This window comes from Coenobita brevimanus, chromosome 32, assembly GCF_032717465.1.
Source record: "Coenobita brevimanus isolate Jiangsu-jjx chromosome 32, ASM3271746v2, whole genome shotgun sequence".
Lineage (NCBI taxonomy): Eukaryota > Metazoa > Arthropoda > Malacostraca > Decapoda > Coenobitidae > Coenobita > Coenobita brevimanus.
The window spans coordinates 9,559,153-9,586,550 of record NC_136985.1 but is presented as its reverse complement, the minus strand read 5'-3'; the positions used below and the strand labels follow the sequence as shown (position 1 = coordinate 9,586,550).

At 41.7% G+C, this 27,398-nt stretch overlaps 1 protein-coding gene across 1 annotated transcript in view; it reads left to right on the top strand.

The window, feature by feature from the left end:
- Positions 1–25,156, top strand: part of LOC145395591 (uncharacterized) — a 67,462-nt gene extending 42,306 nt beyond the window's left edge. Inside the window, exons 2-4 of the mRNA XM_080269161.1 lie at positions 10,595–10,711; positions 10,997–11,229; positions 25,024–25,156. Of these exons, the coding sequence (XP_080125287.1) occupies positions 10,595–10,711; positions 10,997–11,229; positions 25,024–25,156 (483 nt within the window). The remainder of the gene's footprint in view (positions 1–10,594; positions 10,712–10,996; positions 11,230–25,023) is intronic.
- Positions 25,157–27,398: the final 2,242 nt, after the last annotated feature.

Here is a 27,398-nt window from a genome sequence, read left to right as displayed (position 1 = left end):
TCACCTTCTCTCTCATTTACCACCACTTTACTCTTTTCTACATTTACTCTCAAGGCACGATGCTCACAGACATCAGCAAAGCTTTGCACAAGCCTACCAAGTTCTTGTCCGGTACTTGTAAGCAGTACTGCATCATCAGCATACAACAAATTTGAGATATTCCATTCATCACCATTCATTACCAGTGCCATCCCTCTCTCCATTACTCGTGTTTTTACTTTTCTCATCACCCCGTCCATATATATATTGAACAACCTTGGGGACATCACAACCTTGTCGCAAGTCCACACCGATCGTGAACCATTCACTTAGATGCCCATTAACCATTACACATGCTTTGCTACCATGATAAAAACTTTTGTCAGCACCTAGCTGCTTACCATCTACACCGTCCATGCGTAAAACTTTCCACAATCACTCTCTGTCTACTTTGTCGTATACTTTTTCCAGATCCATGAATGCCATAAACATCTTATGGTCCGTCTCACAAGCCTTCTCTGCTATCTGTCTCACTGCAAATATTTGATCCACACATCCTCTGCCACTCCTAAAGCCACCCTGTTCATCACTCACTAGGACTTCTGATATCTTTCTTACTTTCTCTGTAATAATTCTTCCATAAACCTTCCCTACCACACTCAATAAACTTATGCCACGATAGTTCTTGCACCCACTTCGCTCACCTTAATTTTTGTGCAAGGGTACAATCACAGCCTTTTTTCACTCTGCAGTCATAGTTTCGCTCATCCATGCCTTCTTACATATCTCCAACAAGAACTTCATTCCACTCCACTGCACTTAAGCATCTCTGCATGCATCTCGTCAACCGCAGCTGCTTTCCCATTTTACTGCTGCTACACAGCACTCTTCACCTGTGCGAGTGTCACGTCTCCTGGCACTGCATTCCTTCTCTGCACCCTCCCCCCAAACGAATCACGTTTAGAGCCACTGTGCTCTCTTTATTCCAATTCATCAGGCTTTCAAAACTTTCTCTCCATCTGGTCCTGTCTTCAACTCCACGGGTTAATAATACCATCTGCATACTTCACACCATTACATTTCTTTCCGCTTTCGCATCTACATTTCCGCACCTCTTTCCAGAATAACTTCCTATTTTCAGAGCAGTTCACATTCATTTTTCTTCCCAGATCATCATTTACCTCCTTCTTTTTCCTCTTCACTAGTCTCTTTATGTGCTTCTTGCTTTCTATATACTCAGTTCTTATTTCAACTGAACCAATATCTTGTAATCACTTTAGCCACTTCTTCATCTTCACCACTCGCTTAAACTCATCATTCCACCATGCCATACCTTTCTTCTTTGTTGTTACTCTTGCCACACCACACACCACTTTAGCATTCCTAACTCAGCAATCCCTATATACATTCCACAGGCTGTCCAGATCTTTTTCATTCCAGTTTATTGATACTAACTCCTCTTCTGCTTTGGTCCTGTAATCATCTGCCTTTTCTTTGATCCTCAACTCCTCAACTATCAGTCTTTCTTCCTGACTGCTCCTCTCTCTCATGATCCACCTCTCTCCTCTCAGCTTGATCTTGCATACCACAATCATAGATCTGACAGACCTCCACATCGTCCTCTCACGGCCCAGTATCAGCAACCACTCCCATTATCGACCTCTCTAAGAGCACGTAATCAATCAGGCTTCTTTCAACACGATCCCCGTTTCAACCATACCATGTATATTTATGTGCATCTTTGTGTTTGAACTGTGAGTTACAAATGCACAAACTCCTCTCCTGACACATGTCCTTTAGTCACTTATCATTATCATTTTCTCCTGGTACTCCATAACAACCCATTATGTCATTCTCAGGGCCAGTGCCTACTCTTCCATTCATATCCCATATTACGATCACTTTATAGCTCCTGGACATTTCTCCCACTACTTCATCCAGCTTATCCCAATATATGTCATTCTCTCGCTCACTCCTGTCCTCACATGGTGCATATGTTACAATCACTGCCACTTTCACCTTCTCAAACTTGAACTTGACATAGATACACCTTGAGCTGACACATTTGTAGTCTCTCATTCCACTCTGCCACACCTCACTCATCAACAAAGCAACTCCTTCCTTATATCTTCCTTGCCCATTCATTCCCGATCTTCAGCATTCCACGCACTCCCACTCCTCCACTTCGCACCCTTTCATCTTCGTTTCACACAGTGCCATAACAGCATATCTCGCACTCTTAAACACAATAATCACATCCACCCTCTTTCTCTCCTCATTCACAGCTATCACATTCCACATGGCCAAGCGAGTCTGCCCATTTGGTTGGGGCCCTGGGCAGGTATTGGGCCCTCTGAGGCTCCCTGAAACGACTGCCATGATTGAATGATTTTCAATAAGGGAATCCAGGGGAGAATTAAACTCTGCCAGAAATCCGGGGTATATGGTTACCACCCAGCGTAGTATATGGCTTCCTGGGTAAATGAAACCATTTGCCTTGTCACCCAGAGTAGAGCTCATATGGCATTACTCCGCATTGAGTGAGTGGATGATTGGCGCCCCCATATATATATATATATATATATATATATATATATATATATATATATATATGTATGTATGTATGTATAAATGCTAGGAAGAAGGAACCAAAGGCTACGAGCCCACAATAACTGTTCCTTCCAAGAGAAAAACAAAATACAAGAGAGAGCCAAATTCAAGATCCGATCATTTCCAGATGCCTGGACACATTGCGTTTGAAACATGGGAGATCATAGCTAGTAAGAAATACAGATGGAGGGAAACAGTTCCAGAGTCGATATGTTGCATAAGAGAAGGACTGGAAGTAACGGTTAACTCTTGCATTTGAGAGTTCGAAAAAAAAAAGGATGAGTTTTTTTTTTTATGCGAGGAAGAAGGAACCAAAGGCCATGAGCCTGCAATAAGAGTTCCCTCCAAGAGAAAAACAAAATACAAGAGAGAGCCAAATTCAAGATCCATTCATTTCGAGATGCCTGGACACACTGCGTTTGGAAGACTGGAGATCATAGGGAGTAGGAAATACAGACAGAGGGAGACAGTTCCAGAGTTGACCTGTTGCATAAATGAAGGACTGGGAGTAACAGTTAACTCTTGCATTAGAGAGTTGGACAGAAAAGGGATGAGAGTTTGCTGCTAGACAGGTGCTACACTCCCGTCGTAGAGCTGGAGGAATGCATGCAGACAGTTCAGAGGAACAGTGACCATTGAAGTAGCGATAGAAAAGAGATAAAGATGCAACAGTGAGGTGAAGAGTCAGAGGTTGAAGGGAGTCAGTAAGAGGAGGAGAGTTAATGAGACAAAAAGCCTTTGACTCCACCTTATTGAGAAGAGCTGTATGTGGGGAGCCTCCCCACACATGAGAGTTGTACTCCACACAGGGGCGGATAAAACCCCTGTATAGAGTCAACAATTGTGCAGGGGTAAAGAAAGAACGGAGTCGGCTTAGCACACCCAATCTCTTGGAAGCAGATTTTACAGGAGATGTAATATGATCTTTCCAAGATAAGTCCCGAGTAAATGAAACCCCAAGCATGTTCAAGGATGATGCAGGATTAAGCTGAATATTATTAACCATTAGAGGGTATACTTGTGGAAGATTTTGACGAGTTGATAGGTGTAAGAACTGTCTTACATGCGTTAAAAACAACCAGATTATTTTTACCCAGTCAGAGATATGAGCCAAGTCAGACATTAGGTGTGCCATAGCCTCATCCCTTGTTTGTTGAAGTAACTGCTGAGATGGGCATTGCGGGAACCGAATGGAAAGGTGAAGGGTGGAGTCATCAGCGTATGAGTGGACAGGGTTAGATGTACAGCTTAGATCATTGATGAATAAAAGGAAGAGAGTTGGTGATAGGACAGAGCCCTGAGGAGCACCACTGTTGATAGATCTAGGAGAAGGACGATGGCTGTCTAAAATAGCGGCTATAGAACGACCAGAAAGGAAGCTAGCAATGAAGACGCAGATAGAAGGGTAGAAACCGAAAGAGGGCAGTTTGAAAATTAAAAATTTATACCAGACTTGATCGAAAGCCTTTGAGATGTCAAGTGCAATGGCAAAGCTTTCTCCAAAGTCCCGAAAGGAGGATGATCAGGAGTCTGAAAGGTAGGTGAGAAGATCGCCAGTGGAGCGTCCCTGATGGAACCCGTACTGATGATCAGAAAGAAGGTTGTCATAGGAAAGATGCCTTAAATTTTTTCTATTGAGAATTGAGTCGAAAACTTTTGAAATACCGGACGTTAAAGCAATTGGACGATAGTTGGAGGGTTGGGAGTGGTCACCCTTCTTTGGGACTGGCTGAATGAGAGCAAACTTTCAGCAAGAAGGAAAGATACAAGTTGACAGACAAAGGCGAAAGAGTTTGCCTAGACAGGGTGTAAGCACAGAAGTACAGATCTTGAGAACAACAGGAGGGACTCCATCAGGCCCATATGCCTTGTTAGTATTTAGGCCAGTGATGGCAGAAAATACATCAGCTGAAGAAATTTTAATGTTAGCCATGAGGAAGTCAGAGGCGGGAAGTGATAGAGGAACAGCACCTGAATCGTCTAAGGTGGAATTGGAGGAGAAAGTCTGTGCGAAGAGATCTGCTTTAGCAGTTGAAAAAATACCTACAGAACCATCAGAGTAGAAAAGAGGAGGGAAGGATGATGAGATAAAGTTGTTAGAAAGGTTTATGGCAAGGTTCCAGAAGGAGCGGGAAGAATTCGAGTTGGAGAGTTGAGAGCATTTGTTTGTTGCTAGACCCGTGCTATGCACTCGTCAATAAAAGGGAGGGATGCAAGCAGACAGTTCAGAGGAGCAGTGATCATTAAAGTTGCGATAGAAAAGAGATAAAGTTACAACAGTGCAGCGAAGAGACAGAAGTTGAAGGGAGCCAGTAAGAGGAGGAGGGTTAATGAAACGAAAAGCCTTTGACTCCATCCTATTGAGAAGAGCTGTATGTTGGGAGCCTTCCCACACATGAGAGTTGTACTCTACACAGGGGCGAAAAATCCCATGTATAGACTCAACAATTGTGCAGGGGTAAAGAAGGTACGGAGGCAGCTTAGTACACCTAATCTCCTGTAAACCGATTTTACAAGAGGTGTAATATGATCTTTCCAAGATAAATCCCGAGTGAATGAAACCCCAGGCATGTTCAAGGATGATGCAGGATTGAGCTGGATATTATTAAACATTAGTGGGTACTAATGTGGAAGATTTTCATGGGTTGATAGGTGTAAAAACAGTCTTTGATGCATTAAAAACAACCAGATTATTTTTACCCTAGTCAGAGATACGAACCAAGATAGACTTTAGGTGTGCCATAGAATAATCCCTTGTTTGTTTAAGTAACTGCTGTGATGGACGTTGCGGGAACTGAATAGAAAGGTGAAGGGTGGTTTCATCAGAGTACGAGTGGCTAGGGTTAGAAGTACAGCTTACAAGATCATTGATGAATAAAAGGAAGAGTTGGTGACAGGACAGAGCTCTGAGGAACACCACTGTTTATATATCTAGAAGAATGATGGCCATCTACAACAGCGGTTATAGAACGACTAGAAAGGAACATGTAGATGAAGGCACAGGTAGAAGGATAGAAACCGTAAGACGGTAGTTTGGAAATTAAAGATGTATGCCAGACTCGATTGAAAAGATTTGAGATGTCAAGTGCAATGGCAAAGCTTTCTCCAAAGTCCTGAAAGGAGGATGACAAGGAGCCTGAAAGGTAGGTGAGAAGATCGCCAGTGGAGCGTCCCTGACGGAACCCATACTGACGATCAGAAAGAAGGTTGTGATAGGAAAGATGATTTAAATTTTTCTGTTAAGAATTGAGTCGAAAACTTTTGAGACACAGGTTGGCAAGGCAATTGGACGATAGTTAGAGGGTTGGGAATGGTCACCCTTCTTTGAGACTGGCTGAATGAGAGCAAACTTCCAGCAAGAAGGAAAGGTACAGTTTGAAAGACAAATGTGAAAGAGTTTACCTAGGCAGGGTGTAAGCACAGAAGCACAATTCTTGAGGACAACAGGAGGGACTCCATCAGGCCCATATGCCTTGTTAGTACTGAGGCCAGTGATGGCAGAAAATACATCAGCTGAAGAAATTTTGTCAGCCATGGGGAAGTCAGAGAGGGGAAGTGATGGAGGAACGCACCGGAATTGTCTAAGGTGGTATTGGAGGAGAAAGTCAGAGCGAAGAGATCTGTTTATCAGTGGAAGAAATAGCTACAGAGCCATCAGAGTAGAAAACAGGAGGGGAGGATGTTGGGGTAAAATTGTTAGAAAGGTTTTTGGTAGGGTGCCAGAAGAAGCGGGAAGAATTCGAGATGGAGAGTTGAGAGCATTTAGTATGCATGAAATTATTTTTAGCAGAGCGAAGAACAGACTTAGCACGATTCCGGGCAGAAACATAACAAAGATGTGATTCAGGGGTGGGTTGGCTCTGGTACCTTTTCTAGGCCCTCTCCTTGTTGCGGACAGGATTGGAACTTGCGTGATTAAACCTAGGCCTGTTAGTCAAAGGATATGAAACAGTAATGTATGCTTCCATGCCCGAAAGAATAACCACCTTAATGCGGAAGGCACACTCAGATAGCTCCTGGCCGTGGAAGCAATAATCATTCCAGGGAAAATCAAAGCAGTACTGCCTGAAGGCTTCCCAGTCTGCAGCTCCAGAGTGCCACAGTTGGAAGGTCCACAGGTCCACAGGCCGTGCTGGAGCGATAGGACAGGTTTAGGTAATAAGGTTGTATTCGGAGGAGCCCAACGGAGAGAAAAAATTAACAGTGTAAGCAGAAGGATTAGTTGTAAGGAAGGAGTCAGGTATGTTGGAGTGCTTAATTTCCATCTGACAGCATCATATTCTTCGGAATGCCTTTTATACTTCTATAAAATTAGTATAGATTGTATCACACAAGAGTATATTAAGGTATGTAGAAAAATTATTCTCAAATTAATAAGGCAAATAATATGGGTGAGAAGTTTGACTGAGATATCTGCAAAGAAACAAGTATATGATTTGTAGAAAGATGCCTTGTAAGCCAAAGCCTTATGAAGTGCCATATAAGCGTTCTAACTACTGAGTCTCACAGATGTTATGTTGTCATCAATATTACAAAAGCAAACCAGGACTCATAAGAACATTTTATTATATTCATTTTTTTAGAATTGAGAAGCAAGTACAGAAAAACACTACAGTACCGATTAAATTATTAATTGACACTGTTCCATTCACTGAAAACTGTATCCTGTTCAAATTACTGACTTTATGTTAGAGCTCTCTATCTATCAATATATATATATATACAGAGAGACAGAGAGAGAGAGAGAGAGAGAGAGAGAGAGAGAGAGAGCTGCAATACATTCACAAAGGGGGAAGCATTGTCTTAATATGAAGATAAACTCCAGTGTGATCAGGAACATATATAATAAACTGGTAACGGTTTGACAACTCCTTTGTCGTTTTCAAACCTAGATATCATAATCATGTTGTGTTTGTATTTTTATAACAGACATGGTGTTTACTTTGGTTTTATTGTATTTTCCCTACGTTTGAAAATGACGAGTTGTTGAAACGTCACCAGTTTATAAAGATGTGCCTGATCACGTAGGTGTTTATCTATCTATCTATCTATCTATATCTATCTATCTATCTTCCTATCTATATCTATATCTATTTATCTATATCTATCTATCTATCTATCTATCTATCTATCTATCTATATATATATATATATATATATATATATATATATATATATATGTGTGTGTGTGTGTGTGTGTGTGTGTGTGTGTGAGCCTCTGTGGTACAGTGGCAAAGTGTGCGTTTTTGTACACTGAAGAACGAGGGTTCGCGCCCCGCCAGAGTAAAAAACTTTGGGAGCGTTCTTCTGGCCATGTACTGCATTGGCAGACACAAGGGGTGCTGTGGTTGAACCAGTGTCGCATACTATAAAGTATGCTTGCACCCAATCGGCTTGTGCGGGCCGATTACACTTGGTTCACAGACTACACACACATCCAAGGCCATTCCAACACAACAATTACACTTACAAGCACTTCTCACCCTACATACAATCTCTACCAGACAGCCTAAGCCACTTGGTTGAGATACATTGGCTGTGTCGTCCCCACTTCGGTAGGGATAGGCCGGTCCTGCAGTGGACACTCAAACAGCTGATGAGATGAGATGATATATATATATATATGTGTGTGTGTGTGTGTGTGTGTGTGCGCATATCTACAGTATATATCTATATCTATCTATCTTTATATATATATATATATATATATATATATATATATATATATATATATATATATATATATATATATATATCTATATCTATCTATTTATATTATTTAGACAGACAGACAAACAGACAGACAGAGATAGAGAAAGAGTCATTATTTCATTACAGATTCCAGAGATCGTCTGTGGGAATCGGTACAGTTGGTTGGATCAGTGTTGGAAACTTTGCTACAAGGCAGTTGTTTTCCAATGCTGCTCACGGACAACTTAGTAGCAAATAGCACCATAATAAAGGTATTTGGAAAGAATACTTTAATGGATGTTAAAAAAGGTTCCATAACTGGATGAGATCATTACTTTGATAGATCAGTTCATTATTACAGCGATGGTATCACAGACAGAATTGGGTTTAAACACTGAAAGTTTCCTTTAGTACTCAGTAATACACAGAAATCAATTCATTCTTTTACCAAAGACATTAATGTACTGTAATAAATACCATGATAATTAAGAAGGAGGTAAAGAGAGTTAGACTGAGTGTTGAAGCAGAAAGTAGGGAAGTGGAAGAGAAAAATGACTGATTGCTAGTGGTGAAGGGAGACAAAGTAAACAGATTGAGAGAACACTTTAAGGAATTGTTAAACACAGGGAATGAAACTGTGTGAGTATAAGTGGCTGGGGAGTAGCTGGGACGAGGAGGGAGGTAAGGGACGAAGTGATCAGTAGGATGGAAGTGGTGGAAGCAATGAAGATGGTCAAAATGGGGACACCCCAGGAATTGATGAAGTGTGTGGTGAAATGCTGAAGCATGGGGGAGAGATAGTAGTGAAGTGGATATGGAAGATGTGCAGATTGGCGTGGTGGGAAGGCAGAGTCCTGTAGGTTTGGAAGTCAGAAATAAATATTCCCCTGTATAAAGGAAAATGGGAAAACGAAGTGTGTGGTAATCACAGGGGCATTTTTCTTCTAGGTGTAACAGGAAAATTATATGATAGGATTCTTATTGATAGATTTAGAGAAATAACAGAGGAATGAGTTAAAGAAGAACAGGGAGGTTTTAGGAAGAGATGAGATTGTGTAGATCAGACATTCGTCCTAAGATCATCAGTGGAAAAGTTTCTACAAAGGGAAAGAAGTTGTATATGACCTCCATCGATCTGGAGAAGGCATATGGCTGAGTGGATGAACTAGGAACGTGGAAAATATTAAGAATATATGGAGTAAGCGGGAAGCTGCTGAATGCCGTGAAGAGTATGTATGAGGGCGCTAAGGCTGTACGTGTGAATAGTGAACTGAGTATATTTTTTCGACTGAATGTTGGGTTGAAACAAAGATCTATCATATATCAATGGTAGTTCAATCTGTATATGGATGGAGTTATAAAAGAGATACAAAGTAGGGCAGTGGATGTTAGAGATGTCCTAATGAGAGAGGGCAGCGTTTGGAAACTTCGTGTTCTATTGTCTGGAGATGATACTGTATTGCTAAATGCCGACGAAGGGGAATTACAAGGCTTGGTGACTGAGTTTGGGAGAATGTGTAAAAAATGGAATCTAAAGGTGAATGCAGGGAAGAGTAAAGCTGTGGTCTTCGAGAGAAAAGAAGTCACTGAATGTACAGTGAGTCTCGGTGATGAGGAAATGGAAAATGTGTGTGTGTGTGTGTGTGTGTGTGTGTGTGTGTTTTAAGTACTTGGGTAGTGTCATGAGTAAGGATGGAAATTTGGAGGATGAAGCCCATGAAAAGGTACAATAGGGAAGGAAGGTCCCTGATTCTTAGAAAGCACTGATATGGAACAGGGAAGTGAACATGAAGAAAAAAAAAAAAAAGCCTCTTTATGGTAGGACTGTGATACCAACTCCAACACATGGAAGTTAAGCTTGAACTTTGTTGGAAGGGCACAAGTCAAGAGTGAGAGCAGCATGTGGAGAGCGTTGTGGTGTGGATGTGGATGGGATAAAAAGCGTTAGGAGAAATACACTGAGGTGGTTTGGTCACGTGGAGAGGATGGGGAAAAGAGAGCCTCACGAGGAGAGTGTATGTGAGTAAGGTGGAGGGGGGGAAGAGGGGGGGGAGACCAAGAATGAGATGGAGGGATGGAGTGGAGAGGTATATGAGCGAGGAGGTTAGAGCTGGGGAAGTCAGCAAAATGGCCGGGAACAGAGCAACATGGAACCAATTTGTTTGTTGCCTTCCCTTGCGGGATTGAGACGTCTGGTTATAGTCAGACAGATAATTAATAAGAAACTTTCAAGTAATAATACACTTTCCTGGCCGGCATCTTAACTCTATGAAACCTAATTTACTCTGCACAATTATATACTGCTTTTTATTAGATTATTGGTGATGTTGGAGCGGCAAGGGGTGTGGGAGTGTTCGAGGTGGGTGTGTATGGCCAGGACACTAACGTGACGCAGGCACAGCTCTCCACAGTGGTCAGCCAGGCTCGTCAGGTAGGTCACTTACATTCATTTGCTCATGTGGGAAGGTCACTCTAACACTTCTGTTGTGGAGGGTAGGTCACTCTCGCATTACTGATGAGGTGGATTGGTTATTCTCACATTACTGGTGAGGCGTATATGTCACTTTCACGTTAGTGCAGAGGCGGGTAGGTCACTCTCACTGAACTGCTGAGGTGGGTTGGTCAACCTCATTACTGCTGAGGTGGGTTTGTCAGTCTCATTACTGCTGAGGCGGGTAGTTCACACAGCTAACTTGTACCATGGTGACGTCAGCAGCTGCGGCAGGTGTCGTGGTGCGTGATGGTGGTGGTGGTGAGTGACAACCCAGCCTTCCTCACTGCCTTCGCCGACTGGTCCCTCAATGGCCGCCTTCTGGTGTGGTCAACGAGGCTCCTGGTGGTCACTCGCCTGCCCACGGAAGACCTTGGGGCTCTACTCGTTTCCCACTGGACATTTTCCATGATGAACACCTTGGTTGTAAATGATGAATCCTCAGCATCTAACAAACGGTAAGTTATTCAGCAACGAACAATGTACCGCTAATGCCAAAATTCTAATTTGTGTTTTTTTGTAGGACACCACGTATTTGAAAGTGGCATATGCTTACCTTTTTTTTTTTTTGCCATAAAAAATAAAATTGATTAAATCCTTTGCTAATCTTATACTAATCTTGACCTTGTGTACTACACCCACCCTTCTTCAACATTTAAATATTCTAATCTTTTATAATCATTCGTCTCAGCTCATGCAATCTATTTTAGCTTTCTGTGCCTCACAAAGAATTTTTACTCAAAATTTTAAATAAATTGCCAGCACTACCTGTCCTACAGTACCAGTCTACAAAAACTATAGATCTACTCAAACCCCACGAACAGGGCTTCAGTCACCATCGGTACCGCTCCTGTTCATTATCATATCTCCAACAGCTTCAGAATGTAGTTGTCCCAATATTACGCTCACTTCAGTCTTAACCCCTGAATCTTGGGGGGTCTTACAAGCGAAGCCCTTCGAGTATGAATTTTTTCCTTGAAAGTAGGCTTTTTAAAACAGTCATGGCTGCATAATTACAGTATACTGAACTTTCTGTCAAGGATCAGATTATTCACCTGTCCTTCATCTTTCCATTGTAACTGTCCACAGGTCGGCTGTAGGTGAAGGCATTGTGGAGGCAGGAGGTGATGAATGGACATAATTTGGGGAGTCACGAAAGGATATTTTTGTACAGGGGCAAGTCGGTAGTTACAGCCCACAGCCCTCGCCCCAGCCTGGGGCAAAGAGGGATTCCATGCTTGCATCCACTCATACTCCTCTTTGCCCCAGTTGTCCATGACGCTCCTCACCACTGCCCCCGCCACTGCCACATGAATGAATCATCACCTTTATACGTTTGGCTAACTCAGTTTATTTGCCCAATTATTCCATTTTATTCAGAGTGACATTGTGCGTTACAGTATGTTGGATGGGGGAGAGAAAAGAAATTCAAAGGTTTATTACACATGATTAGCCATTACAGTTTATTTTGCTTTCTCTGTGAGTACGTTTTCTGTGTCACATAAATCATTTGAGCTATCCCTGTGGTCATGTCCATTTTTGATGCGCGTAGTTTTCTTCTTTCCTAAAGCACTTATTTGGCCAAGTTCTTACTGCACGAGAGGAACTCCACACAAGAAATTACTAGTTTACTATCACAACAAACCCAGTTTCCATGTATGATGCACTATATTGCAGCAATTCCTTTTTTTAATGCAAGAAAAAAATAAAATAAAAGCTACACGCCTACAAACTGATTCCTCTAAGCAAAAATAAATACGCGACAATAGATGCCCAAATTGAAGATCTGTTCAAGATGCTTGGACACACTGCGTTTAAAAGACTGGAGGTCATAGACAGTAGGGAATACAGACAGGGGAAGACAGTTCCAAAGCTGACCTGCTGTACACATAAAGGACTGGCATTATCAGTATGCATTAGAGGGTTGGACAGAAAAGGGATAAGAGTTTGCGTCTACACTGGTGCTACTTGCCTGCCACAGTGGTTGAGGGATGCAAGCAGAGAATTCAGAGGACCAGTGACCATTGAATTAATGAAAGAAAAGAGACAAAGATGAAACAACACAGCAAAGAGAGTGTGGTTGAAAGCAGCCAGTAAGAGGAGGAGAGTTAATGAGATGAAAAGTCTTTGACTTTTATTGTACATGGGTCGCCTCCCCACACATTAAAGTAGTGATGTACACAAGAGCAAAAAAAAAAAAACTCTGTTTAAAGTCAACAACTGTGCAGGGGTAAAGAAGGTACAGAGTCAACAAAGCACAAGTAATCATTTTGAGGCAGATTTTATAAAGGGAGGTAATATGAACTTTCCAAGATAAATCCCGAGAGAATGAAACCCCAAGTATGTTCAAAAACGATGCTGGAATGATTTGGATATTGTTAAAAATTATAGGATATTCCTACAGTAGATTTTAATGGGTCGAAAGATGTAAGAACTGGGTTTTCGATGCATTAAAAACAAGATTACTTTTACCCAGATCAGAGGTATAAGCCAAGTCAGATATTAAGTGTGCCATAGACTCCTCTCTCGCTTGATGAAGTAACTGTTGAGATGGACGCTGTGGGAAGTAGATGGAATGGTGAAGGGTAGAGCCATCAGCATATGAGTGATTAGAGTTACATGTAAACCTTGGTGGGTCACTGATGAATAGAAGGAAGAGAGTTAGTGACAGACCAGTGCACTAAGGAACACCATTATTGATAGCTCGAAGAGAAGAACAGTGGCAGTCTACAACAGCAGCTATAGAATGACTAGAGTTAAAGGAATATATAGGACTGAAACCGTAAGTGGGCAGTAAATTTAAGATATATGCCAGACTCGATAGAAAGCTTTTAAAATGTCAGGTGCAATGACAAATCTTTCACCGAAGGCCCGAAAGGAGGATGACCAGGAGTCTTAACCCTTTCACGTGCGGATAAGTTTCATAAGTATTCTGTGGCATGACACATCACCTTATCTCCCCTCCACCCCGCCCGCCATGTGCTCCAAAAAAGTGTATTCTCGGCTTATTTTCACCACCCAAAAATTTATTTTCCCACAAAACCCACATATTCCTACTTGTCGATGTTTGTTCTACACAATAAACCAAAGAAAAAAAAAAAACATATGTACGTTAGTGCCTTGGGAATAAACATTCAGGAACAGAGATCTCACTTCCCAACATCATAAGTCGAATGTTTACTAATCAATCTCTACATGTTATACATCATTGGAAAGAGACTTTTATTTGTTTTCGAATGGCAGAGGTCCCAGTTTGAGACGAGGTATGGTGTTCGAGTAATAGGTGAAAAATGAAAACCCATTTCTGACAGACAACAGCTTTTTTTTGGAGTGGGGGAGCTCTAGCGAAAAACTTTTCTGACCACTGTTATGTTTTAGTTATATCATCCTATGCAGAATTTCACTGGCTTTCATTTGAGCCCAAACGATGATCCTAGGCCTCATAGTTTTCGAGAAAAATGCAAAAAACTACGGTGTTCCCACGCCATGTCGTGACTGTAGGGCTGTTTCCTGCCTTCCTCTAAGCTATTGCACGTATTTCACCAATTCTTTGTACACTAGATATGCACAGTATTTTCTCATGATTCACTGTCACTCTTTTTATAGTTGAATACTCACATTTGGTACAGGGTAGAGTCAGTGTAGTTGTTTAGAAACGGTAGCACAATCTTAGTTGGGCCAACGGCTGATAACGACCAGGAATAGTTTACAAACACCAAATTTCCTATTGCAAACACCAGATCTAATCACAACAGTGCCCAAACAATATTCACAAGCATTATTGGTATAGTGAAATATGTTCCACGGCTGGGACGGGGGTAAGAGCGGAAATTTAAAGGGCCAAACTAAACAGTGCCTCCCCCACTCACAGCTCATTAGGTACTGAATAACCTGTCCACTCTCTTGCCGGTATTGGGAACCACAGTTGCCAACTCATTACTTCTGATGAGCAGCAGCTAAGCTAATACACCTCCAAAAATGACGCTGATTGGCCGAAAACTTTCTGACAAAAGCTTTTATGCTTTACTGACAACAAGAGCGTCAATGAGTATGGGTAAAGCCACATCCAAATGACGACGAGCAAGTCAATGTGTATGAAGGGTTTAAAGGAAGGTGAAAAGATAGCCAGTGGAGCACCCCTGCCTTAGCCCCTAATGGCAATCAGAGGTTATGATAGAAGAGGTGCTTTAATTATTAATATTATTACAGAATAGTTTCAAACACTTTACAAATACAGGATGTTGGTGTAATTCTTTAACAGCGTGTATTTCAAAAGTTTTTGAGTCTATTCTTAACCGAAATTTTTTAAAGAATCTTTCCTGTCACAACGTTCTTTCAAATCGTAAGTATGGGTTCCACCAGAGATGCTCCACTGGCGATCTTCTCACGTACTTTCATACTCGTGGTCATCGTCCTTTCGGGACTTTGGCGAAAGCTTTGTCATTGCACTTGACAACTCAAAGGCTTTCAATCGAGTCTGCCATGAATCTTTAATTTCCAAACTGCTCTCTTACGGTTTCTTTTCTTCTCTCTGTGCCTTCATCCACAGCTTCCTGTCTGGCCGTACTATAGCTGCTGCTGTAGACTACCATCATTCATTTCCTAGAGCTATCAATAGTGGTGTTCCTCAGGGTTCTGTCCTATCACCAACTTACTTTCTTTGCTTCATCAATGACCTTCAATGCTGTACATTTAACCCCATCCACTCACATGCTGATGACTCCACCCTTCTTCTTTCCATTCACTTCCCACAGCATCCATCTCAGCACTTCAACAAACAAGGGATGAGGCTATGGCACACCTGATGTCTGACTTTGCTCACATCTCTGATTAGGATAAAAGTAATCTTGTTGTTTTTAATGCATTACAAGCTCAGTTCTTACATCTATCAACCCGACAAAATTTTCCAAAGGAGTACCATCTAATTTTCAACAATACCCAGCTTAATCCTGCATCATCTTAAAACACACTGGGGGCTTCATTCTCTCGGGATTTATCATGGAAACATAATATTACCTCTCTTGTAAAATCTGCTTCCAAGAGATTAGGTGTGCTAAGCCGACTCTGTGCCTTCCCCACCATAGTTGTTGACTTCATACACGGATTTTATTCACCCATGTGAAGAGTACAACTCTCACATGTGGTGAGCCTCCTCATATACAGCGCTTCTCAACAAGGTGGAGTCAAAAGCTTTTCGTCTAATCAACTCTCCTCCTCTTACTAGCTCCCTTCAACCTCTGTATCTTCGCTGTACTGTTGCATCTTTACATTATCTCTTTTCAGTCGCTACTTCAATGGTCACTGCTTGTCTGAACTGTATGGTTGCATCCCTCCTCCACTATGGCGGGCACGTAGCACCCATGTAACAACAAAATCTCATCCCTTTTCTGTCCAGCTCTCTAATGCAAGAGTTCATCATTACTCCCAGTCTTTCATTTATGCGACAGGTCACCTCTGGAACTGCCTCCTTCTGTCTGTACTTCCAACTGCCTATGATCTCCATTCTTTCAAACGCAGTGTGTCCAGGGACCTCAAAAGGAACACTCTTGAATTTGGCTCTCTTATCTTGTGTTTATTTTTTCTTGAAGGGAGAAATTTACAGGCTCCTGGCCTTTTGTTGCTTCTGCCTTGCATTAACAAGATAGAACGACAGTTAGAGGGCTGAAAATGATCAAGTTTCCATAACAGCAAAATTCCAGCAAGAAGGAAAGGTACAAGTTGACAGACAAAGGCGACAGAGTTTACCTAGGCAGGATGTAAGCACAGAAGAACAGCACTTGAGGACAACTGGAGGGACACCATCAGCACCCCATCAGGCCCATATGCCTTGTCAGCATTAACGCCAATGATGGCAGAAAACACATCAACTGAAGAAATTTTATTGTCAGCCATGAGGAAATAAGAGGGAGGAAGTGATAGAGGAACAGTACCAGAATCATCTACCGTGGATATGAAGGATTAATTCTGAGCAAAAATTCTGCTTTCTCAGTAGAAGAAATAGTTGCAGTCGTCAGAGTGGAAAATAGGAAGAAAGGATAACGAAGTAAAGTCGTTAGAAAGGTATTTGGCAAGCATTGGAACGAGCAGGAGGAATTTCAGTTAGTACGACTGATATTATATTTAGCAGAGTGATGGACGGACTTAACACGATTCCAGCCAGAAACGTAAAAGAGATGAGATTCAGGGATGGGTTGGCTCCAGTACCTTTTTAATGGTCCTCTCCTTGATGTGGACGGCATTTGAACAAGCATAATTAAAGATTTTTTTTTTCATTAGTCACAGGATAATAGAGAGAAATGTCTGTTTCCATACCTGTGAGAATAACTTCTGTAATGCGTGAGACACACTCAGATGATTCTCGGCCATGGAAGCAATAATCATTCCAGGGAATAAAAATGTGTACTGTCTGAGGTCCTCTCAATCAGCAACTTCAAAATGCCAAAGTCACCACTTATTGGGATGGTTCACAGGCCTTACTGAGGTGACAGGACAGTTAAGGTAATAAGACTGCAATCAGAGGACCCCAATGGAAAGAAAACATTAACAGCATAAGCAGAAGGATTAGATGCAAGGAATTGGTCAGGTATGCTGGGACTCTCTACAAGACTGTTAGCAATATTGGTCGGGTGCTGTCCAAGCTGCTCTTGGTCATTAAGGATGGAAAAGATGTAGCTTGTAGGTGGATCAGTGACAGGAGAGGAGAGCCAAAGGTGGTGGTGAACACTGAAATCACCTAGAATGGAGACTTCAGGGAAAGAAGAAACTGACAGGATGTTCCATCTTAGAATTAAAATTGTCAAAGAATTTGTCATCATCAGCAGAAGTAGCAGATAAACGGTGCAGATATACTTAGTCAGATAATGGTAGGAATCGGATAGACGAACCTAGAGACTAGAGAATTCAGAAGACTGAAGTACAAGAACATGGGTGCACGATATGTTGATATGTACATATACACAACAGCCACTCTTTGCTTTGAAGTGAGTATAGAGAAAGTAGGAGGATACAGAAAAGGGTTTGCTTTAAGTCGCCTTAGACAGCTGAGTCTCAGTACTGGGCAGAAGGTGAGGTTTAGAGGAAGCGAGGTGGCGTTCAGCAGAGATAAAAATAAAGCAAAGGTTGCGCATGTGCAGAAATAAATAAAAAGTATCAAAACAAAACCAGTTTGCACTAATATTACACTATGTTACCGTAGCACATATTTGCACTGGTAATGCAAGTTCATTTCCACTATAACCTGAAAATAATTTCTTTATTTCTGGCACTTCTACTGCGAGTTCATGCACCATATCCTGAGATCATTTCCTTACACCAGTACTTTTTCTTATATTCTAAATTCTTCTGCGGTAAATGCACTTGCTAAAGCAATTTCTTAGTGCACTAGAGGAATAGCACAAGGTAATTTCTAGTTTACTATCACAACAAATCCAGTTTGCATGTATATTGCAATGTATTACCAAAACACATATTTGCAGTTGTACTGAATGTTCACTAGCAGTGTAACCTGAGTGTTTTCTTAAACCCATATTTTTTTTATATTATAAACTATGTATGGAAGGTTGGGTGTTTTCTTAAACCCATACATTTTTATATTATAAACTATATATGGTAGGTTGGGTGTTTTCTTAAACCTATACATTTTTATATATTATAAACTATATATGGTAGGTTGGGGTGCCCATCATCCACTCACTCAATGTAGAGATGCCATATGATCTCTGAGTGACAAGCCGAATAGTTTCCTGTACCCAGGAAATCATTTACTACGCTGGGTGGTAACCATATAACCGGGGTTTCCGGCAGGGTTAAGTGTCCCCCAGAGTCCCTTATCCAAAATCACTTAGACATGGCAGTCGTTTCAGAGAGCCTCGTAGGGCCCAAGGGCCCCAACCAAATGGGCAGACTTGCATGGCCATGTGGAATGTGAGAGATGTGAATGAGGAGAAAAAGAGGTTGGAAGTAGTGAACGTGTTGATATGCGTGATGGCATTGTGTGAAACGAAGATGAAAGGGTGTGAAGTGGAGGAGTGGGAGGGTGTGAAAAGTGTAAGATCTGGAATGACTGGGCAAGGAAGATGCAAGGAAGGAGTTGCATTGTTTATGGAGGAGGTGTGGCAGAGTGGAATGAGAGACTACAAATGTGCAACTCGAGGTGTATCTATGTCAATTTCAAGTTTGAGAAGGTGAAAGTGACAGTGATTGTAACATATACCCCATGTGAGGACACAAGTGAGAGAGTGAAAGACAGGTTTTGGGATGAGCTGGATGAAGTAGTGGGAGAAATGCCCAGGAGCTATAAAGTGATCGTGATGGGGGATATGAATGGAAGAGTAGACACTGGTCCTGAGGATGACATAATGGGTTGTTATGGAGTACCAGGAGAAAATGATAAAGGGAAGCGACTAAAGGAAATGTGTCAGGAGAGGAGGTTGTGCATTTGTAACTCGTATTTCAAACACAGAGATGCACATAAATATACATGGTATAGAGGAAACGGCGATCGTGTTGAAAGAAGCCTGGTTGATTACGTGCTCGTAGGGAGGTCGATGATGGGAATGGTTGCTGATACGAGGGCCGTGAGAGGACGATGTGGAGCTCTGTCAGATCATATGATTGTGGTATGCAAGATCAAGCTGAGAGGAATGAGGTGGATCAGGAGAGAGAGGAGAAGTCAGGGAGCAAGACTGAAAGTTGAGAAGATGAGGATCAAAGAAACGGCAGGTGATTACAGGACCAAAGCAGAGGAGGAGATAGAATCAGTGCATTGGAATGAAATGGATCTGGACAGCCTGTGGAATGCATATAGGGATTGCTTACTGTATTTAGGAATGCTATAGAGGTGTGCGGTGTGACAAATGTAACAACAAAGAAGAAAAGTACGGCATGGTGGGATGAGGAGGTTAAGAAAGTAGTGCAGGAATAGAGGAAAAAGTGGCTAAAGAGGTTACAGGACGTGGGTTCAGTTGAAATAAGAACTGAATATGTTGAGAGCAAGAAGCACGTAAAGAGACCAGTGAAGAGGAAAAAGGAGATAAAGGAGGATCTAGGAAGAAAAATGAATGCAAACTACTTTAAAAACAGGAAGTTATTCTGGAAAGTGGTGCGGAAAAGTAGAAGTGATAGTGGAAAGAAATGTGATGGTGTGAAGGATGTAGGTGGTAGACTATTAACCCATGATGAATGGGAATAGAGAGAGCAGAGTGGCTGTAAACATGATTGGTTTAGGGGGTGTGCAGAGAAGGAATGCAGTGCCAGGAGACGTGATACTCGTGCAGGTGAAGAGTGCTGTGATGCGGCTGAAAAATGGAAAAGCAGCTGGGGTTGATGAGGTGTATGCAGAGATGCTTAAGTGTAGTGGAGAGAGTGGAATGAAGTGCTTGTTGGAGATATGAAAGAAGGCATGGATGAGTGAAACTGTGCCTACAGAGTGGAAAAAGGCTGTGATTGTACCCCCGTACAAAAATAAAGGTGAGCAGAGTGAGTGCAAGAATTATCGTGGTATAAGTTTATTGAGTGTTGCAGGGAATGTATATGGAAGAATTATTATAGAGAAAGTAAGAGAGATATCAGAAGTCCCAGTGAGTGCTGAACAGGGTGGCTTTAGCAGTGGCAGAGGATGTGTGGATCAAATATTTGCAGTGAGGCAGATAGTAAAGAAGGCTTGTGAGAAGGACCATAAGGTGTTTATGGCATTCATGGATCTGGAAAAAGCATATGACAAAGTAGACAGAGAAGGTTTGTGGAAAGTTTTGCTCATGTACGGTGTAGATTGTAAGCTGCTAGGTGCCGTCAGGAGTTTTTATGATGGTAGTGAAGCATGTGTAAGGGTAAATGAGCATCGAAGTGAATGGTTCACGATATGACAAGGTTGTGTGATATCCCATGGTTGTTCAATATATATATGGATGGGATGATGAGAGAAGTAAAAACACGAGTAATGGAGAGATGGATGGCGTTGGTAATGACTAACGAATGGTGATGGATGGAATATCTCAAATTTGTTGTATGCTGATGATGCAGTATTGCGTGCAAGTACCGGACAAGAACTTCGTAGGTACTGCAGAGTTTTACTGATGCCTGTGAGCGTCGTGCCTTGAGAGTAAATGTAGAAAAGAGTAAGTGATGGTTATTGAGAGAGAGGGTGACTTGCAGTGCGATGTTACAGTGAATGGAGAGAGATTGGAATTGGTGAGAGAGTTCAAATACCTGGGTACAGTGATCGAAAGGAGAGGAAAATGTGCAAAAGAAGTGGAAAGTAGAGTGACACAAGGAAGAAAAGTAGCTGATGTAATGAAGGCCTTGATTAGAAACAGAGGTTTGAGTGTTGCAGCTGTGCAAGGCTTACATGAAGGAGTGTTAATGCCAACTTTATCATATGGATGTGAAACTATGGTGTGGCATGAAAATGAAAAGTCCAGAGTAAGAGCAGTGGAGATGGGACAGCTGAGGAATGTATGTAGAGTACAGAGGGTGGATAGGATACGAATAAAGTTATTCGTGAAAGATGTGGAGTGAGGAAGTCTGTGGACACCAGAATCGAAGAGAGTGTACTGGGATGGTATGGTCATGTGGAAAGAACGGATAACAATAGAGTGTTGAAAAAGGTATATCCGAGCGAATTCGTAGGAGGGAGGAGACAAAGTTGGCCAAGGAGATGGTGGAGAGATATGGTGGTTGAGTGTGTGAGGAAGAGGGGGTTGGAAGTTGGTGAGGCTAGGGAACTGACAGGAGATCGAGCTGGCTGGATGAATGTTGTGGGAAGAAGTGCATGATCGGGGATTTGGCACCCCTTTTTACCGTGGCAGGGTCCATATTTACTCTATCGGATACGATTATGTGAAGCTACAGAACGTGGTGAATGTATTTGGTGTATCCGATAGAGCCAGGATTCCGGGGGCTTGAATGACGAGCGAATTGAAGTGTGGCCCATTGGATTGGGCAAATTTGGGCTGTCTGGACATTGCTACTCCTCACCTTGCGCTAGGGTGGGAAAGGAGGTCCGGATGATGATGATGATGACAAATTCTTATGTAGTAAGATTATACACTATTTACACTTTCCCACACACCAGTGACTGAAGAAATATCCTTTAACTCATTGCGCTGGTAGAGCATTTGCTTGTGAACCTGTTGCCATCACTAACAGTTCAGGTAGACATGGCACTACCTGTATAGTTTTTAACCTGCAGGTGCCCAGGTTCACCATGCAGTGACATGTGAAGTAGCCTGCCTGGGTGACCCTGTCAGGCATTACTGCAGCACTGTGTCCTTGGTGCAGCAGTTATGCCAACAACCTACCTGAACAGCATGAATGTATTCACAAGTGATAGCAGAAAGGTGTAGGAACGCATTCTTATACCACCTGCAGCACATCCCACTTGTCATGCCAGTGGATGACCTACATGTAACCCAATTCTCGATGAGTAATGCATCATTCTCGGTCTTGGCAGGGATAACAGGGTAGTGTTTCCTACTTGGCTTGACAGTACCACTGGCTCCTGTCCCATCTTCAAGGAGAAACTAGGCAGTTACATCATTCAAGGAGAAACGCAGGCGGTTACATTATCGTCTCGCTAGATGAGCGATAACTACAAAGTCCAGCATATATCCAATCTTGCAGTCACAAGCAGCAAAGACTGATGCATAAGCGATGACGTTGGACGATGTTTATTGGATAAATGCCAATCAACCCCAGAATAATACATGCAACTCAACTGCCACAGCTCTATGGAAAGTCGGAAAAAAACGGAAGAACCTTTTCGCATGGTCAAAATTGGGAGAATTTTCCACACCCTGTCTCTGGGTAAGGGTCACACGTTTTGAGAAAAGTGCAGGAACCATAATATGGCAAAGTACTCTGTAATGTGCCATGTACCTCCCAAAGACAGGTGTGGCTGTGAGGTCGTTGATGATTTAATAGTTCTGTATGACATGCCCTTTTTATGTGTGCCATCAGTACGGTCAGACCTTGCCACACGTATAATTCACCGACTTCAACAGGATACCATTCAGTCATGTTTACTCTCGTCACAGGAGGGGATAATCCAGTGTAGGGAGAGTTTCTGGCAATAATGATCCTGTGCCCAGGTATTTCTTCATGGACAATAAAAAAAAAAAATACCGTGAAAAATCCTTGATGCACGAATTGCCTGTCCCCGGAAAATGTGCCCAAATACTTGCCTGAGGATCATCAAAAGCAGCCTCCACAGCTGAAACCCTTTCCCCTCCTTTCACACAGTAATTTTGATTGTCCCCACACTTGGCTGATGGGAACTAGGGCAATGGGCACGTGCACCACGTACACCACGGCCAAAGACATTAGTAAATCTATGTTATTATCTAGGAGTCCGTATTTCCCTTTGTAATTTAAGCGTACTGTCATTTGTGGCGAGTCCCCATTGCCTTACCACAGTAGATTCATTCTTTTTCTTTACGAATGTTGCGTGGGACACCCTCTTATGCACTTGTGTGTCATTTAAAAAGCTTTAAGAACAACGTATACGTAATCATAGACGAGATCTTAGCACCTTCAGAACCATAACGTCTCAAATTTTAATCGAGAGTAAAACCAAAGAATTTAAACTGAGTTTGGAAGAAGTTTTCATTGTGAATGATTTGATGGAGGCTATTTTTCACTTCCATATTTAAAAACTCTCCAGAGTTGAATATAATCATCTAGCGGTTGTAGGAAAAAAATGAATAAATTAAAGAAGCTGTAATATCTAGGTGGCTCATATACTCAAACACTCTTGAGCAATAGTATCTGCCAACCCTCTAATTTCCCCAACTAATACAAGGAAATCATTGCCAGATTCCACACTGAATAAAAGCCTGCTGTCCAGTGCTGAGTTGGTAGTTCAAAGCTTTGTTGGACTGAAGAGAGAACAATGTACAATGATGTTATTTCTTGTCCGTCTGCCTTCTCATTTTTTCCCCTTCATTATAACTTGTCCCAGATTTTTTTTTTCCTTTTGCAGCTTATTTTACATAGCTAAGTGGCAGAATAACAAATTTGTGGTTATATATCCTTTCATTGACAATTTTCATGAGTAGCAACATATCATAGTCCTGATATCTAGTTACAACTTAGCCTTCAGGATGGAGAGGTGATAATATTAGGCCAAGTTAACCCTTTAACCGCGGGCACTGTTTTGACCCGACTGGCCCCCCACACAGGGGTTCCAGCCAAAATGTAAACAAACTTTAAACCTTTATAACTCTGCACAGAATAAATCTAGAGTGAAAAATAAGGTACCATTAGAAAGTACTAACCTTCAGCTTCATGATTTCGTTGACTATCATTGGATGGGCAGTGCCATTAGAAGTGAGCGATCTAAAATCACTATTTTTCTCTCACACACCATTACCAAATGCCAGCCTCATTCTGATAATAATACTATAAACATATATGAACACTGCACATACGATAAACACCCACTCTGTGTTCACTGAGGCAGGTAAAAGGCACTGTAATTGCCCACAATTCACTGCCACATCAGTGCTGTTGTCACTCACAAAGCTGGACAGATACTGATGCGTGTTTGGTCAGGGGTTGGGTGGGGAGCCCGGGGGGTGGGAGGTGGGGGCCTGAGGGGTGGGAGGAGGGAGGTGGGGGTCGGCTGGAGATAAAGAACTTAATAGCTACTCTCCCTTGAAACAATTGGCGCGCGGAAAAAACGGGCGGTATTCAAAATATTCACAAACATTCCAGAATGACACCCGCGGTTTGGTCCAGTTTTTGCAATGTCATTCTGGAATGACACCTGCGGTTAAAGGGTTAAAGAGAGAAGAGTAGAATAAGTGGTCTTTATCCCGTGAGAAACTCTGAATACGACTTTGTTCCGGCGAGAGAAAAACAGTGACGAGTATACAGAACCAATGGCTCACGTAGGAAGCAATTAACTGGACTTGATTTATTACTAGAAAACATCCAAGGCATCGAAAAGATGGCCCTATGTGATGAACAGACTATAAGTGGAATTAACTTTATATATATATATATATATATATATTTTTTTTTTTTCGTTCATTCCTGCTACCGACAGAATATTTCACTCAGGAGACAATTTTCAGACTGAGGGGTTGATTATACTTCTCTTAACGAAGGGGTTACATTATAGACTGGAGTAGATATAACTTCCAAAAACTACATGAAACTGTCTCTTCATTAGCTAAAGGAAATGATAAATTACATCCTTGTAGTGTCGAGGAAATATATTTCATTCTGGCTGATAACTTCAAAGGTATTTGCAGGTACAGCATGTTGGTTCACTTGCCGTACAGTCCTGACGGTGCTCGGGTGCTGCAAGTGGCTTCCTGGACCCCCACATCAGGTCTACGCTATCTCACACCTCCCACCCTTTTCCCGGAGAAATACACCAAGTAATGTGTACAGATTACTGGCCATTTCAGAACTGGAGTATCTTATGTACTCTGTCGAAATTTCTGGGCATTACAAAACTCGAAAAATATAAGTAACGTATCCAAATTACTCACAAGTATAGACTGGGCTATACTCATTTCATTCTAACCTGGCTTAACCCCTACACCGCAGGCATGTTTACCAATGTTTTGAGTGTGCCACGGGGTTATTCAGGCTCCGACACACTCTCAAAAAATATTTGCCAAAAATCAGTTATTAGTCCTAGAATATTAAAATTACATATGCTTATGGCACATACCTTCAGCTTTCTCCTGGAATGTTTGTTGAGCCTTTGCCCATTACCGTAGGACTTGTGGAGACCTCTGAATTTGGGTAACGAAGTCTCCACTTTACACTTCCCGACAACCCGTAATATGATTACCACAGCCAGATATTAACACTATAAACACTATTCTATGATTTTCAAGTAGTTTGGGATCCATACTCCAAAAAAACAACAACTGTGAAAGCAATGAAAATTACGAGCACGTCTGACCGTCGCACTTGCGCTAGTTCGCTCTTGGTACTCTGTCATTTATTATTCATAAAACCCCTCACACTTTATATTTCTATTACTATATAACACTTATATATATCTGCAGTCTTTATCCATAAGTTTCCTTCAGTAGTATTAGTTTATTGTCACTGTAGGGATTCAATTTCTTTCAGTAAAATACGTAGCATTCACTTTCTCGTCCTGTATACTAGCATTGAGAGTGAATGTCACTTTCAATTTCCATCTCATAACTCATAGTATTCAGGCATGCTAGAGTGAAACTTTCACTTTCATTACTCCTAGGGTATATACTCGTATTCTTGTAATACTACTCATTTACATTTCTATTTACGTTCTCTATTTATTTACGTTATTTAAATTTCTATTTTATTTACACTGTGTTATGCACTGTCACTTGAAGTAACTTATAAAACTGTTTTCCACTGTTCACGTATATTTACATTTATTATTTTCACTTGCTGTTTACACATTATTTACACAATATTTACAATTCTACTTGCACTGTTTTACTCAATAGAAAGATCATAGTTATTCTTTTATCAATTGTCAGCCCTCTACCTCTTTCTACACAAGGTTTAGTAGGGGGTAAAGGTCATAGGGCCCTTTGCATGGGGGTGAAAAGGCCCTGAAGCTAGCAAGAGCGAACAGACATACCCCCACACTGGAAGATGAGAGTGAACTGATAAGGGTGGGCCGGGGTGGAGGCCTACCTAGGGAAATCAGTACTGCCAATGTTTAGCCTCTTGACACAGCTATTTATAGCAGTGAAATGATTGGCAGGAAATCTAGACAATACATTATAAATTAGGTAGTTCCAGGTGAATGTAAATATCACTTAGGGTTCTCCCTTTCCTCCTTATATGTATATTTATTGCGAAAATAGATTATACGGCATATTTCAAGGGGAAATACACAGCGAAAATTAGCGAACGAGTGCACGTGAAGTGTTGTCAGGTGATAATTAGCCAATTCCAGGTGTATGGCACTCTCACTTACCTTATTTCTTTCTTGTATATATTATTTGGTATAAGAATAGGGCATAGGGCTTATTTCAATGGATGAAATCAGTGAAAAATTCCAGGGAAGATTTACTTAGCGTAGCACGGCCAGGCAGGTGAGAGGATAGGGTAATGGAGGGGGGGTAGGGAGGGGAGTCAAGAACGGGGAGAAATGGCTAAATTGTCAACAATGGATGGGAGTACAGATGAGATTAGGAGTGCTGACTAGTGTTGGACATTGGCAGTACTGATAGATGATACAAGCCCCCACTTGGAAGCCCGGGTGAATTCAAAATAACACAGAATCACAAAAGCGACGCCCCACAGTATGATCCCTTGCTCCCAAGCGTCACGAAAGTGACGCCCCGTGGTTAAGGGGTTAAAACTATCATCTCTTTATCTTGAATGGGTTTAACAAGAGATTAACAATAGAATATGGTGCTAGTCATGAGAAAGTGTTACGGAAATGAAGTAGAGCCACAGTTTTGTATTGTTCTGCATCTGAGGTATGTGAAATATGTTGTGAAAGATTGAAAATCTAGTGAAGATTAGTGTAAAACAGGTATAATTTGTAGCTGATAGTTATGGACAACGTAATCAAAGAGAACAACGGGCCGAGAAACAATTACTTAAATGAAATTAATATTAATAACCCAGTAATAATGATTAAAATTTGTCATGGAGTACCTGT